At 47.4% G+C, this 16195-nt stretch overlaps 1 protein-coding gene across 5 annotated transcripts in view; it reads left to right on the top strand.

The window, feature by feature from the left end:
* The window catches only part of LDLR (low density lipoprotein receptor), a 34142-nt gene that overhangs the window by 12841 nt on the left and 5106 nt on the right, over positions 1–16195 (top strand). For 3 of the 5 annotated variants that reach the window (XM_006875122.1, XM_006875123.1, XM_006875124.1), the window contains 10 exons: positions 1907–2029; positions 3196–3318; positions 7565–7684; positions 8052–8177; positions 9227–9398; positions 9479–9706; positions 11408–11526; positions 14054–14193; positions 14646–14787; positions 14902–15054. In XM_006875122.1, the coding sequence (XP_006875184.1) occupies positions 1907–2029; positions 3196–3318; positions 7565–7684; positions 8052–8177; positions 9227–9398; positions 9479–9706; positions 11408–11526; positions 14054–14193; positions 14646–14787; positions 14902–15054 (1446 nt within the window). The remainder of the gene's footprint in view (positions 1–1906; positions 2030–3195; positions 3319–7564; positions 7685–8051; positions 8178–9226; positions 9399–9478; positions 9707–11407; positions 11527–14053; positions 14194–14645; positions 14788–14901; positions 15055–16195) is intronic. The other 2 variants (XM_006875126.1, XM_006875125.1) reach the window with 2 other exon arrangements.

Genomic DNA, 16195 nt, shown 5'->3' on the forward strand with positions numbered 1-16195 from the left:
CTGTCTGTGATAATGATAATTCTGTAGAGGAGTTGTATTCTACACACAAGGGGTTGCCATGGGTTAGGCCCATTCGTGAATTTTAGATGCTAACAGAAACAAATCCAGGTTTGAGTCCACCCAGAAAGCCCTCAAAGATAAATTTGCCATTGGAAACCCTGTGGAGCCCAGTTCTGTTCTGACACGTGTGGGCTCACCATGAATCAGATTTGAGTTGTTGTGTTAGAAACACTATGAACCCAGAACATGCTCTCATTCTTCTGGGGTTTTATTTTTTTTTTCCTCCCGTCATGACCCACGTACAGTCAGTTTCCTGACTGTTTCAATCCTTGTGTATATCCAAACGTGTTTGCAGGAGCCCTGGTGGTGCAGTGGTTAAGCACCCCCAGGATAACCTGTAGGTGGTTGGTCAAAACCCATCAGCTGCTCCCTGGGAGAACACTATGGCAGTGGGCTTCCATAAAGAGTAACAGCCTTGGGAACCCTATGGGGCAGGTCTGCTCTGTGACCTGGGGTCACTATGAGTCAGAATCAACTTGATGGCATACAACAACAATCTTGTTTTAAAGTCACATTTTATAAAACAAGTGGTGGCTTTGCATGTGATCTGTTCTAAAGCTTAACGCAAACTCATTTGCGCTCCATACCTGTGAGGTGTAGTTTGCCCACTTTACAGATGAGGAAACTGAGGCACAGAATGGCGGGGTGGCCCTTCTCCTAAGGACACACAACTATAAGACAAAAGCCATTGTCATTCAACCACATTATTTGGTAGTGCTCCAACCAAGTTGTTTTTGTTCAGTGTAAATTCAAACACCTGGTTTAAAAAGCCATCTCGTCTGGTCTTCTTTGTAAGCGATTTTATTGTGAACTGCAACATACAGAAAAGTGCGTAAAGCACAAATACTCAGCCTGGCAGGAGGCAAACCTGGGTGAGGTCAGGTTCTAGAACACTACCAGCCACCACATACCTACTCTGATAAACACTGGGCTACTAACTGTGCAAGGTCGCTGGTTGGAACCCAGTAGCCGATCCTCAGGAGAAAGATGAGGCTGTCTTTGTCTTCCCCTGTCAAGTTTTACAGCCTGCAAAACCCTGTCTGGGTCACTGTGAGCTAGAATCCATGGCAGTGGGTTTTTTCATTTCGCATAATCACATAAGCATTGTTCATGTTCACAGCTGGTCGTTTCAACAACTGTGTTTTCTGCTGTTGGTCCCAGTTCAATCTGGCCTAGTTTCTTGAGCTCCTCTCTGACCGGTAACAGCCGCTCTGTCTGCCTCCATCCAGGTTGGGGAGTGTCGCTGCTGCCCTCCTGATGACAGCGTACTGGGTCTGTGTTCTGTGTTCTAAAAGTCACATGAGGAAGGCCTGGAGGGACATCTGAGAAAACCTTAATGGTTATGTTAGCAAGTTAGGATTTGAGGTGATTTATCTCCCCCTTCCCATTTTCTCAATTTGGCTCAGCTACTTTAAAAGTAATTTTCCTTTGTTCTTTTTCACCGAGTACAAACACTGTTGTAAAAACAAAATCTTTTGAAATCTGCCTTGGGTGACAGTTTGAATGTGAAGATAGGTAGTGGGCAGGAAGGCTACCTCCTTGTTACCTCCTTTTCCTGGGTCTCATCTCTCTTGGAGCGTGAAATCAGCCATTTCCTTCTCAGTTGATGTTGTGAAGTACCGTTAATTCGATTCCAACCCATAGCGACCCGGTATAGGGTTTCTGAGGAGCAGCTGGTGAGCTTGAACTGCTGAACGGGCAGTTCAAACGGCTTTGCAGTCTGGCACATTAATAAGATAAGGCATTCCTTTTTCATCTCTAAAGCCCTTGGCCACATGGCTGCTTCGGAGTGGGAGGGATTATACTCCGTTCCTAGAGAGTCAAGTCAACCCCTTGTCTTTTCCAGCCGTGGCCACATGCCGACCCGACGAGTTCCAGTGTGGGGATGGGACCTGTCTCCATGGCAGCCGGCAGTGTGACAAAGAGTATGACTGCAAGGACTTGAGCGATGAATTGGGCTGCATCAATGGTGAGTCTGCGCCAGGGACGAGGACAGGTACAGCGGTGCCGTGACCTCATCTCTCAGTGCTTGGCTGTTGGTGAAGCACTCTGCAGAGTTGGAGGGCCATCAGGGAAGATGTTGCTGGTGAACTCAGTGTGGGCCTGGGCTTTAGGACTTGACCTCCCCTTGAGCCCGGCATCAGATGTGCAGGAGAAAAGCCCCTCCTTCAGGCTTGGGGGACGTACACAGAGCTCACAGCTGCAGGCAGAACACAACATTTATAGAGCAGTTCCACGCCTGGGAATGTTCTCAGTAGACGCTGAACCAGGCACTGGGAGATGCGCTCTGAAGCGGTCCCTAGAGCACGATCTTAGTAGGAACACCTGAGCGCAGCCCAGAGGTTCTGGTTCCCCAGCAGTTCAGTGACTCCTGTGGTATAGTCACTGAGTGGAATATTAGATGTTAGAGCAAGTGTGACAATAGCAGCCCAGGACCCTCACGACCTTGGCATTGGGAGAAAGAAGCAGTTTCAGAAGACTAACTAGATGGAGTTATCTCAGAAATAAGCGGAGCCACCTAATACCTTGCTCATCAATAGGAAGGGGCTTAAAAATTTTTGTGAAAAGATTCCATTCTTTTTCCATTTCATTTTTTCCAAGACACTCCATCATATATGTTGTTGTAAAGCACTGTCAAGTCGATTCCGACTCATTTGACCCCTGTATAGGATTTCCGAGAGGCAGCTGGTGGGTTTGAACCGCTGACCTTATGGTTCACAGTCCAGTGTGTCTCCTACATCAGAACTAAGGAAACGGTGACGTGAATCCAGAGTTGAGACCTTGTGGATCTTAGCAGGTCAGGACAGGAAAAGGCGGCCATGGTAGTCTAGGTCAGGGGTCAGCAAAACTTTTCTGTAAGTGACCAGAGAGTAAATAGCTTTCAGAACTACTTAACCTTGACTTTGTGCTAATAAAACTTTATTGAAATGAAGCAAATTGGCCCTTAGTACAAAATCTGCAGAACCCTGCCTAGGTAACATTCTAATTCTTAAGAAAGGTTATTGGGAGTTCAATCATTATTATGTTTTATTTGTAAATAGTTGCATAAATTCTTGGTTGCATGAACTGTTCTATAATAGACTCCTAAGCCATCTCCTACCTTGTGACTGACCTTCCTGTCTCTGGTTGTTGTAGTGACCTTGTGTGAGGGGCCCAACAAGTTCAAATGCCACAGTGGCGAATGCATCACCCTGGACAAAGTCTGCAACTCGGTCAGGGACTGCCGGGACTGGTCGGATGAGCCCCTCAAGGAGTGTGGTGAGCCCCAGGGTGCAGGCAGCCCTCGTGGGGGTGGGGGGTGGGAGGGGATGGAGTTGCTGAGGTTCGGACCCCTTCCAGGAGAGCAGGCCAGTCCTAACAGACCTGCAGGAGCTTGGGCTCTGGGGTGGATGTGTGAGGGACAGGGACAGGTGACTTCACTTCTGAGCCTCTGTGTTCATATTCATCAGATGGGACAGTAAATGCTCACAGGTCCTAGGGTTGTGAGAGGACTGACTGGCGAGACGCTTTCCAGAACACTGGGCTTTAGGAAGCGCCCTGTGGACTGGAGCTATGCACTAACAAGGGGTTTCAGGAGACTTCCTCTGAAAACAGGAATTCTAAAAAATGTAATTTCTTTGCCTTGGAAGTCTCTTGAGAATTTTGCTATTTTGAATTAAGATGTTGTGGTGGTTTTACAAAACAGTAGGCACCTCCTAACCTTCATGTAGTGCTGGAAGATGAAAACATTATGAATACCGCCAGAACATTGTCACATATAGTGCCGGAACATGATCCCCTCAGGTTGGAAGATGCTCAAAATACAACTGGGGAAGAGCTGCCTCCTCAGAGTAGAGAGAGTTGACTGTGATGCCGCGAATGGAGTGAAGGCTTCAGGATTTTCATTTGTTGATGGGACACAACTCAAAATGAGGAGAAACAGCTGTAAACATCCATCAATAATCGGAATATGGAATGTACGCAGTATGAATCTAGGAAAATTAGAAATGCTAAAAAATGAAATGGTATGCATAAATATCAATTTCCTAGGCATTAGTGAGCTGATGTGGACTGGTATAGGCCATTCTGAATCTGACATTCACATGGTTTACTATGCTGGGAACAACCAACTGAAGAGGAATGGCATCGTATTCATCATTCAAAAGTACATTTCAAGATCTATCTTGAAGTACAGTACTGTCTGTAATAGGATAACATCCATACACCTACAAGGAAGACTGGTTAATACCACTACTATTGACATTTACACACCAACCATTAAAGTCAGTGATGATGAAATTGAATTCTACCAACTTCTTCAGTCTGAAATTGATCAAACATGTAATCAGAATGGATTGAATAGTTACTGGTGATTGGAATACAAAAGTTGGAAACAAAGAGGAAGGATTAGTAGTTGGGAAATATGGCCTTGGTTATAGAAACAATGCTAGAGATTGCATGATAGAAATGTATACGAAACCAATGCTCAGCATTTCTCAAGCTGAGGGAACTGAAGAAAAAATTCAAGTCTCGACTTGAAATGTTGAAGGGCTCCATGGGGGGCATGTGGCGCTATGGGATAAGCACTGGACTGCAAGGTCAGTTTGAACTGCAAGGTTGGCAGTTCAAACTCACCAGCCGTTCCTTGGAAACCCTATACAGGGTCACTATGAGTCAGAACCAGCTTGACAGTACGTAACAACAACATGGGCATCAAAAGAGGATTGAAAGTATATAGATATTCACTGTACCATAAAGAAGTAGTCGATGTTCAGCCATTTCAAGAGGTGGCATATGATCAAGAACCAATGGCATTGGAAGAAGTCCAAGGTGCACTGAAGGCATTTGTGAAAAACCAGACTGCAGGAAATGACGGAATGTAAACTGAAAGCTTTCAGCCAACTGATACAGCCTGTAGGTGCTCATTCATCTATGCCAAGAAATTGACCTGGCCAGTCAATTTCAAAAAGTCTATATTTGTGTCCATTCCATACAGAGGTGACCTGACGGAATGCAGAATTCATCGGACCATATCGTTAGTAGCACATGTAAGTAAAATTTCGCTAAAGATAATTCAAACACGATTCTAGCAGCACACTGACAGAGAACTGACAGAAATTCAGCTCGTTTTCAGAAGCGGATGTAGAACAAGGGATATAATATGGATATTGGCTGAAATCAGGGAGTACCAGAAAGATGTTCACCTGTGCTTTATTGACTATGTGGATCATGACAAACTATGGTTAGCATTGCAGAGAATGAATATTCCAGAACACTTAATTGTATTCCTGAGGAACCTTCATGTACATTGACCAAGATGTACATAGACCAACCTTCGTATACATAGTCATTCAAACAGAACAAGGGGATACAGAATGTTTTAAAATCAGGAAAGGTGTGTGCCGGCGTTGTATTTTTTCACCAGACTTACTCAATGTATATGCTGAGCAAATAATCCAAGAAGCTGGGTTCTATGAAGAAAAACGTGGCATCAGGATTGGAGGAAGACTCATTAACAACCTGCGATATGCAGATGATACAACCTTGCTTGCTGAAAGTGAAGAGGACTTAAAATATTTACTGATGAAGATCAAAGACCACAGCCTTCAGTATGGATTGCATCTCAATGTAAAAAAAACTAAAATCCTCACCACTGGACCAATGAATTATGATCATAGAGAAAAGATTGGATTTGTTAGGGACTGCATTTTATTTGGATCCTCAAGCACACTCATGAGAGTAGCAGTCAGATTAAATGATATATTGCATTAGGCAAATCTGCACAAGACTTCTATAAACTTCAAACTTTTCTAAACAAAGCTATCAGCTTGAGGACTAAGGTGTGCCTGATCAGGCCATGGTATTTTCAGTAATCTCATGTGCATGTGAAAGATGGACAATAAATAAGGAAGATTGTAAAAGAATCGATGCATTTGAGTTATGGTGTTGGAGAATATTGAAAGTACCTTGGACTGCCAGAAGAGCAAACAAATCTGTCTTGGAAGAACAGCCAGAATGCTCCTCAGAGCCAGAATGGCGAGATTTCATCTCTCATATTAACTGTGTCATCTGAAGGGACTAGTTCCTGGAGAAGGGCATCATGCTTGGGAAAGTGGAGGGTCAGTGAAAAAGAACACCCCCAATGAGGTGGATTGGCACAGTGGCATCAGCAAGTATAACAGCGGTTGTGAGGATGCCATGGCATTGTGCATGGAATTGCTATGAGTCACGACCAACTTGATGTCTGTCACCTAATGACAATACCTGATGACACGTGTGGTTGCTATGGAAAGACCCTATTAGGAAGAGCTGAGGAGTATAGAGCAGGGTTGACAAACTTTATATCAATGGCCACAGAGTGAAGATTTCGGACTATGTGTCTTGCAGTCTTTGTAGTAGCTGCTGCCCTCTGATTGTACCATGAAAGAAGTCATAATATAAAGAATTGAATGTGCCTCTGTTCCCACCCTGACTCGGCAACCCTATCGGACAAAGTAGAACTGCCCCATACACTTCCAAGACTGTACATATGGATGCAGACTGCCTCATCTTTCTCCTAGAAAGCAGCTGATGGGTTCAAACTGCCAACCTTTCGGTTACCAGCCAAGCATTTAACTATGGCACCACCACGGCTCCGAGCTGTGTTCCAAGAGAACTTGAGATTTGAATTTTATATCATTTTTATGTGTCAGGAAATATTTTTCTTTTGATTCTTATTTTTTCAGTTATCTGAAACTGCAAAAACCATGCTTAGTCACACACAAGCTGTATAGAAACAGGTGATGAGTGGATTTGGCCCGTCCCTGGTAGAAGAGGGTCAGAGGATAGATTCTGGAGCTAAATGCCCCAGCTTCTAGTCCAACTGTGTGAATACAAACAAGCCATTTAACAGGCTATCTATCCCTTAGTTTCCTCGCTTGTAAAATGGGAAGCCATTGGTTCAGCCACCTTTAAGATCGTTAAAAGAATTGAGTTAGTATATGTGTAATATGTGATTCCTTTAAGGCCTCTTAGGGGTCATTTCAAGAAGCCCTAGTGGTGCAGTGGTTAAGTGCTCAGCAGCCAACTGAAAGGGGTTTGAGCCCACTACCCGTGCTCAGCAGAAGCATGTGACTGGTAGCATCTGTAAAGATTACTGTGTTCAAAACCACCAGGGGGTTCAACCTTGCCCTATAAGGTGCTATGAGTCGGAAGTGACTTGATGGTGGTAGCTCTAGGGTTGGGTTTTGGTTAGGGTCATATCATTTTTCTCACGGCTAAGTCATCATTGTGTCAAGTTGATGCCTCCTCATGGTGACCCTGCGTGTGTCAGAGTAGAACTGCGCTTTACTGCCCGTAGGGTTCTCAGTGACTGTTTTCAGAAGCAGATCCCCAAACCTTTTCTTCCGAGGTGAACTGGAGCCACCAACCTCTTGGTTAGCAGCCTTTGTGCATGAATTGTTGGCATGGCCCGAGGTCACAGAGGAGCAGGGGAAAGGCAAACCGGAGGCCTAAACATAACCTGTGTGTTCCTCATCTGCCTTAGGTACCAACGAGTGTCTGGACAACAAAGGCGGCTGTTCCCACACCTGCAACGACCTCAAGATTGGCTACGAGTGCCTCTGCCCTGAGGGCTTCCAGCTGGTAGACCAGAGACGATGCCAAGGTGATTCCCAGCAGCCCCGGCTCATGTAAAGAAAGTGTGAAAACAGGGTCGCCCCTCACAGGGTTCAGTGAGACACCCAGTGTGGGGAGCATTTAGCTTTCAGCACGTCTTGCCTTCTGACATTAATAATGAAGAAATTTCAGCCGATGCAGCTTCTCCCTGGCTGGGCCCCTGAGGGTGGACAGTGAGACCGGAGTCATTGCTGGGGACCACACTTAGCTAGCTCCTTGGTCCAGAGGAGACAGGCTGTTCCCTCCCGCGGTTGGCAGCCATGGAGTTGGATCTGGGTCCTCTCTGAGTGTGTTACTCCACCTGCAGCCTGTGGGAGGTGTCTCAAAGAAATCCTCCTCCGGCTCTTGACTTGCAGATATCGATGAATGCCAGGACCCCAACACCTGCAGCCAGATCTGCGTGAACTTTGAGGGGGGCTACAAGTGCGAGTGCCACGTGGGCTTCCAGATCGACCCCTATACCAAGTCCTGCAAGGCCATCGGTGAGCATGGGGAGGAGCGAAGCAGGTGGGAGGCGCTGGCCTTGGTCGCGGTAAAAGCAAAGGCCTTTGGGAGTTTCATCATTTGAACTTTGCCTTGGAAACCAAACAGAACACAATAAAGTGACCTGGCCAGCAGCGTGTTTGTGCTGGAGGCCATCTGGCAGGTGGCTGAGGAACCCTGTTCCATGTGACTGGCCAGCACGTGGCCAGCTTCTCAGTGATCGCTGGGGACTGCCACAGAGCCCATGTCTGGTTAAAGTGATTGCCATCTGTAGCACGTGGCCCTTTCAGGAAGGGACTTGGGGGTAAGAAATAGAAAGGCTGCACCCCACAACTATTCTTGTTGATTCACCAGTAGCCAGGGGCCATGGGACCAACCCTGGGTGTCAGAGTAGACTTGTACCCCTAGGGTCTGTGGTGGGTGACATTTTGGAAGTTACACCACCAACCTTGGATAGCAGTAAGCACATTAGACCATTTCCACCCCCAAAAGCTCCCCCGGAAAAACAAACCTGCTGCTGTTCAGTCAATTCTGCCTCATAGCAACCCTGTCTGTATGGGGTTTCTGAAACAAGTTACAGAAGCAAACGGCTTCTTCATCTTTCTCCCAAGGAGCAACTGGTGGATTTGAACTGCCAACTTTGTGGTCAGCAGTCCAGTGCTTATCCGACAGTGCCACTAGGGCACTTTTTACCACCTAGGGACTCTGTAAATGTTGTTAAGTGTTGGTCGAGTCAGTTCATAGCGACCCAGTATAGGGTTTTCAAGGAGCGACTGGTGGGTTTGAACCACTGACCTTATGGTTAGCAGTCCAGTGCTGATCTTACAGTGCCACCCCAGGACTCCCAGTCAATATTAACTGGTGCTATTTCTCTTCATCTTTATCTTCTAAAATGTACAATTCTGGGGCCCATGGAGGTGTCCCACCCTGTTTCCTGGGTATTTCCTCTGGTTCGCCCAGAGCCTGTGAGTGACTGGCACAGATGGCAAGGACACTGTTGATCCACTGGGGGCTTTGCACTGCCCTGACCATCCTCCCTGGCTTTCAGGCACCATTGCCTACCTCTTCTTCACCAACCGCCACGAGGTGAGGAAGATGACGCTGGACCGGAGCGAGTACACCAGCCTCATCCCCAATCTGAAGAACGTGGTTGCCCTGGACACTGAAGTGGCCAACAACAGAATCTACTGGTCTGACCTCTCGCAGAAGAAGATCTACAGGTGAGCGCTGCCCTTGGCATCCCACAGCTCCCAGTGAAATGACCGCCCGCCACCTGACACCAGCTCTCCTCCCTTTGCAGCACCCAGATCGACAGAGTCCATGGCTTCTCCTCCTACGACACCGTCATCAGCAGGGACCTGCAGGCCCCGGATGGACTGGCTGTGGACTGGATCCACGGCCACATATACTGGACCGACTCTGTGTTGGGCACCGTCTCAGTGGCTGATACCAAGGGCGTGAAGAGGAAAACGTTACTAAAGGAGAAAGACTCAAAGCCCCGGGCAATTGTGGTGGACCCCACTCATGGGTGCGTATTTCCAAAACTCAGGAGTGCAGGGGTAGGAGGATGGGTGCAGGGGAGGGGGTCAGAACCCGGTTGGTACTAGAGAGGGAGACTGAGCAGGTGTGGACTGTCCCGACTGTAGACTGGAGATAGCAGCAGGGGCTGGGCCACTAGAAAACAGTGCAAACTGGTGACCCAGTTGCTAATGAGGCCGCTTTGACTTGTGGTAACCGTGTGTGTCACAGTAGACCTGCTCCATCGGATTTACAGTGCTTGATGCTTCGGAATTAGACTGCTAGACCTTTCTTCCCAGGAATTTTGGAATGGACTCGAACCTCCAACCTTGTGGTTAGCACATTAACTGGGATTCCTTAATGGAGACTCAATCCGGGGGACTTCTTCACCGAGTGCTGGAGACCACAAGGGAAAGATCTCTCTTGGTGTCTGTTGACCTGAGATGGAAACAGGCAGGGAAACATTTTATCCTGCCTTCAGGATAAAATTTCACAACCAGAAATTGAAGATAGAATTGGAGGAAAGTCAAAACATGCGGGGCCTCCATTGCGGACTCTGCAGTTGGGGTTGATGAGCCGGCTCAGCTGCAGACCCTCAGGGAGATGGCAAGGGGCTGAGTAGCTCCATGGTCCTGACAAAGGCATCCGTGCCTGTGCCCCCTCCCCTGCACCTGTCAGGCCACATCTGCCACCTCAGCACATCAGATGTGGAAGTTTACAGTTTCAACAACAGTTGGAGGAAGCAGTGTTTGGTCTAGAGCAGTTAATGTCAGGGAGAAGTGTGGCCTCAGGATACGAACACATATAGGGCGAAAGAATGTTGGGGGAATGGTTGGCCTGGGGGAGCGAGCCCACTGGTCTAGAGGACAGGAGGTTGACAGGAGGTGGTGTGTGTTATGCTCATGGAGTACCCTGGGGGAAGGGAAGGTATCCTAACTCAGGGCAAAAGAGCCCCTAGCAATGAGGGCGGGACAAGCAGGGTACTGGTCCCAGTTGAGCAAGACAAATGCTTAAGGGTGTTGAAGGGACCTTGTCCACTGCCCACTGTTTCCACACAACTGCCAGGAGCAAGAGCTTGTTCCCAGATCTTCACTCAGCTCCAGGGATGGGAAGGTCGTGTCTACACTGCTTTTTACCCGACACCCTTTTATCTATACAATGAGGTTTGCTGGTTCCCAGTGCATGAGGGTCCCTTTCCTTTTCCTGCCTCACCCAGAGAGGCCCTGGATGCCTTTGAACTTGAGTCTCGGTAGCTTCTGCAGGATTGATTTCAGAGGTGCATACGTTGATGTCTCCCCAAAACACAGTTTGTAGCAATTGCTCTCACCAGAAGGGGGTGTGAAAGCCATCCCGCCCCACCCCCACAGGTGTTCAGTCTTTGCTGATGTGGAGAATACAGTTTAAATTTGCATTTGTTTCCTTCTGAGCCAGCTTGAGCATCATATCGTGAGCTCAGAGCCCCCGGTGGGCAATGTTTAGAGTGCAGGTTCCAGGCTTTGGGATCACAATGTCCCCTCCGTCTTTAAGGCTCTAAGATCACACCAGGTTCCAGGCTGGGGGACCAGGGGAGATATGCAGAAAGAGCGTAGTCCCTTTTCGCACACAGTGACTGGCTCCAAGCTACTGACTGTTTCAGGAGGCAGCTCTTGGGTGTCCCTGGGAGCCTCCCCATGGATGTTTTTATGTGCTAATCTCCTCGCTCTCCCACCAGCTTCATGTACTGGACAGACTGGGGCACCCCTGCAAAGATCAAGAAAGGGGGCCTGAACGGTGTGGATATCTACGCATTGGTGACAGAAGACATCCAGTGGCCCAATGGCATCACCCTGGGTATGATAGTGGGTCATGGCTAAGGGTTCAAAGCTGCTTCTCAGTGGAGATGGAGTGGCCAGGCAGCTCCCGGGGAGTTTTCTGTGGTGTTTATTTGTTTGCTCTTTTGTTGACATTTCCCTTAGGTAGTTTTTTTATATGTTAGTTTCTGTTAGGCGCCATCGAGTTGCTTCCAACTCATAGCGACCCCATGTACAACAAAACGAAAACGTTATGAGCATTCTAGTTGTACGTCTCCCAACACAGATTTGTTTGTTCTGGCAGTTCATGATACGTTTAATATTCTTCAGCATCATAACTTAAATGCATCAATTCTGGTATTCCTTATTCATTTTCCCACTTTCCACATGCATATGAGGTGATCTAGACACGTATTGAGAGAACGTCAAAAAGTCTGTGGAAAAATGGAATGAAAAGACAATGGAATTTTCCCATGAACTTTTTGAAGCCCCCTCATACAGTTCAGTGGCATTAATTGTGCTGATTGTGTTGTTCCCATCCTTATCTGTTTCCAGATTCCCTGTGGGGGGTTTTTTTGTGACTATTTTATTGTGATTTTGATATAAATGTACCTAACACATTAGGTTCCCATTTAACAAAAGGCGCTGTAGGATAAGCAATGGACCACAAGTTCCATTTGAATCGCAAAGTCAGCGCTTCAAACTCACCAGCTAGCTGCTCCTCGGAAACCCTCTATAGGGTTGCTACGAGTCGGAAATGGCTCCACTGCACTTAACAGCAACATATAGATATTGTTCAGTGACCTTGGTTTCAGTTTCCATTACTCTAGCTTCCCCGCCCCCAACCTTCTTGTCTGCTGTAGGTTAAATATTGACAAGTTGGTCTCTTCGTAGATGCTTTGTTTCTTTGTTTTAAAAAAGGAGCCCAGTACTCATGAGTGATGTTGTTTATTGTGAGTCAATCTGTTACTTTAGTTGAAAGGTGACAACCTCCGGCAGTGACTTCAGTTCAAAGTTTAAAAGCAAAAGCGTCCCTGAGTTTTTTTAAAACCCACAACTAAACTCTTCCCTGCTGGCTGAGGGGTGGAGACAATTGGCCCAAACAGCCATGTCCTGTGGTTCAGAGCTCACATCAGACAATGCCAATGGCACTTTTTCCTTAGACTTGTCTCCTGTGGAGGGCACCACAAGCCTTTGGGGCTTTTCTTTTTTTAAGTTTTTATTGTGAATTGAGTGAAAGTTTACAGGGCAGATCATCAGCTCTACACTCAACAACTTGTTTCGTTACAATGATTATAATCCCCTCCATGTACCATCAGTTAACAGTATTTCTCGCTATTCACTTTAGCTTTTTTTTAACACTCAGGCATATATAATAATTTAAACCACCAAAGGGCACATTCTGCAAGTCTGCCTCCTGGCTGCCAGGTCTCAGTCCCTCTCTTTCCATGAATCTAGAGTCCTCAGCTGCTCCCTCTCTCCTTGTCTCCATCTCCGCCTCCATCTCTGGTGTCGCTGCTTCTCTGGATAAGGTCTCTTGTTCCGCTTGTGCTCTTCTCCCTTGATGGTCCTAGAATCCTCTGTTTCTGGACTGTAAGATTAACTACTCCCCCATTTTTGTTACAAAACTTCTACCTTTACAATTGTGACAGTGGTAGTCATGATAACAATTACTCACTATTGAATCATAAGAATGTTATCCCCATCTCTTTTCACCAGACCCATCTAGACAAGATGAAAAGTATTCAGTGGGTACTCTATCCCCCCCCACACACACTTTTAAACTAAACTCCCTCTTGAAACCTTGTAAGCCAGCCACTTCGTGCCTTTATTGCCCTGTCATTTTAGGTAGCCAATGTCTAAGTTGCTCGTTCCTATCTACCGTGTGTATAGAGGGGATAGCATTGATCCTTCATGTCAAGACTCCTTCCCTCTCTGTTGGTATTTAGAGCTACTGCCTCCATGAGTATAGGTCAAATTCATCAAATTGTAGCAATTTACCCTTGTTTCCTTTATCAAAAATTGTTTTCTTGGTGTTTTTTTTTAAATCTTCCTTGATCAGTCGAGTTCTGATCATCAAGCCATCGAGGCTAGGTCAAATGGGTGCTATCTCCAAGTTTGGGTGTTCTTGTGGGTTTTCCCACACTTCATATCTGCTAGATACTTCACTCTCAGCTTTAACCCTCTGTGGCTGTCCTTGTCCATGGGCTCAAGTGTCCCCAGGTCCCACCATACATTGGACCACACCCAGCCCTTCCTCTTCTCTCTCTCATCTCCAGGGCATTGGGAATCTATGGAACGTGGTTGAACTCTGTTCATTTCTTCATTGCTGCCTTTCCTCCCTTTCCACTCACCAGTAGACCAACATGGGCACCAGCAAGCTTACATGCATGCTCATGTGTTCCCTTTGAGTTTCAGTCTTAGAGGGGGGTTTGTCCTGAAGGAACTTGATTGCTTGCCTTGATGGCTTACCTTTGGGGGCTTCTTGCTGGAGGGCAGCAGGATGGCCAGACCTGCAGGCCCCTCTAGCACCACGTGACCCCTCCTTGTCCATTTGTGTGTTCTAGATCTGTCCAGTGACCGTCTCTACTGGGTTGACTCCAAACTTCACTCCATCTCCAGCATTGATGTTAATGGGGGGAATCGGAAGACTGTTTTAGAGGACGAGAAAAGGCTGGCCCACCCATTTTCCCTGGCGGTCTTTGAGGTGAGGGTGGGGAGCTAGCACCCCTTCTTCTGGGTAGACAGCTGCTATTTCCTGAGTGCTGCTCATGTATGGGGCTGGCAGGCTGTGAAGACTGCCTGGGAAAGCTCCCATGACTGGGAAAAAGTCTCAGACCTGGTGCTATTCCTGCTTTCTCCACCAAAAGACAGTAAAAAGCTTAAACATAGCTGTTTCTCAACCTGTGCCAAGCTTGCTGCCCCCTCCCAAGGAAGCATTTGACAATTTCTGGAGACTTCTTGGTTGTTACAGTGAGGAAGAGAGGGACATTTCTGAACACCTCCTGATGGTCTGAGAGGCCCCCCCAGCAAAGGACTCTGAAGCAGATCCACAGAATGCTGTGGTGGGCATCACCGCCACTGAGACCCCCAGAGGCTGGGGACGGTGAGCTTTGTTCTTCCCGTTGGCCAATGGGATTTGTTTTGATGCCCATGTAGGATAAAGTGTTTTGGACGGATATCATCAATGAAGCTATTTTCAGTGCCAACCGCCTCACAGGCTCAGACATCAATTTGGTGGCTGGGAATCTGCTGTCCCCAGAGGACATAGTCCTGTTCCACAACCTCACCCAGCCAAAAGGTAGGTATAGCCACAGGTGACTGCCCCCTGCTTCCCACTACTGCTCTTGACTCCCCTTGGCCCTTCTGACAAAAGTCTCTTGTTCTCTCCCGTCTCCCACCTGTCCTGCCTCAGGAGTAAACTGGTGTGAGAAGACCGCCCTTCCCAACGGTGGCTGCCAGTACCTGTGTCTCCCAGCCCCACAGATCAACTCCCACTCACCCAAGTTTACCTGTGTCTGCCCCGACAGCATGGTGCTGGCCAAAGACATGAGGAGCTGCCTCACAGGTGAGGGCTGGCCAGCTGGACATGTTCCCCTGCCAAGTGTAAGCGCTCAGGAGTTGGGTAGCTCTCGAGAATGTCTTAGTTCTCTAGTCCTGCTCCAGCAGAAACACCCCAAGTGTGTGGCTTTAGTGAGCAGAGATTTCTTGTCTCCCAGCAAAGGGTGCTAGGAGTCTGAATTCAGGTGTCCGCTGTAGTGAGAAGGGCTTTCTCTCTGTCAGCTCTTAGTCACTTTTTAGCTCCTAAATCTCAGTTCCTCAGTGACCTTCACATGGTCCGGCTTCTGTCTTCCTTCATCTCAGCTTGCTGGTTTCATCTGCTTTTATAGCTCAGAAAAAGAGACTGATTTACTACACCCACTACATTAATCCTGGCTCATTCATATAACAGACAAGCATTCCCAGGTTGGATTATAACCACAGGTGAGGGCCACGGGCTCCAGATACAGGGCGGACGCACACACAGATGTACGTGTCACTGCTACACTGCTGTTAGGGACAGTCACAGGTGTTACAATTGTTGCTGTAAAGTGCCAATGAGATGGTTCCGAGGCCGTCAAGCTGACTGACCCTATCTAAAGAGAGTTTCTGAGATTTTACATCTGTAGGAGCAGACAGCCTCATCTCTCTCAGAGTGACTGGTGGATTTGAACCTCTAACCTTGTCCTTAGCAGTCCAATGCCTAACCCACAATGCTACAAGAGCTTTTAGCCACAGCTGTAGGGCTTGGGATTTGTGACACTTTTGGGAGGACACAATTTGATCTGTAGCAATTCGTGATCCCCAGCACTGTGCCGTCTGGACGCGCACTGCCCCATTTCTGGTGCCTTAAGAGCAGATTTTGAGACCCTTGTATCAAATGAGTGGCTCCCTTCTCGATTCTTCTTTTCCTCAGTGAAAGTCGCCATTTGGGACCAGCGTGTCGGTCACAAGTTCTAGTGACACACTGGTTAAAGTGCTAGGCAGTTGTTAAGCCCCATCAGCCACTCTGCGGAAAACAGATGAAGCTGTCTGCTTCTGTGGAAACTGACACCCTCGGAAAGTCTTGAGGCATTCTACCCTGTGAAAGTCTTGAGGCATTTCTACCCTGTGAAAGTCTTGAGGCATTTCTACCCTGTGAAAGTCTTGAGGCATTTCTACCCTGTGAA

This window comes from Chrysochloris asiatica, unplaced genomic scaffold (genome assembly GCF_000296735.1).
Source record: "Chrysochloris asiatica unplaced genomic scaffold, ChrAsi1.0 scaffold00312, whole genome shotgun sequence".
Classification (NCBI taxonomy): domain Eukaryota; kingdom Metazoa; phylum Chordata; class Mammalia; order Afrosoricida; family Chrysochloridae; genus Chrysochloris; species Chrysochloris asiatica.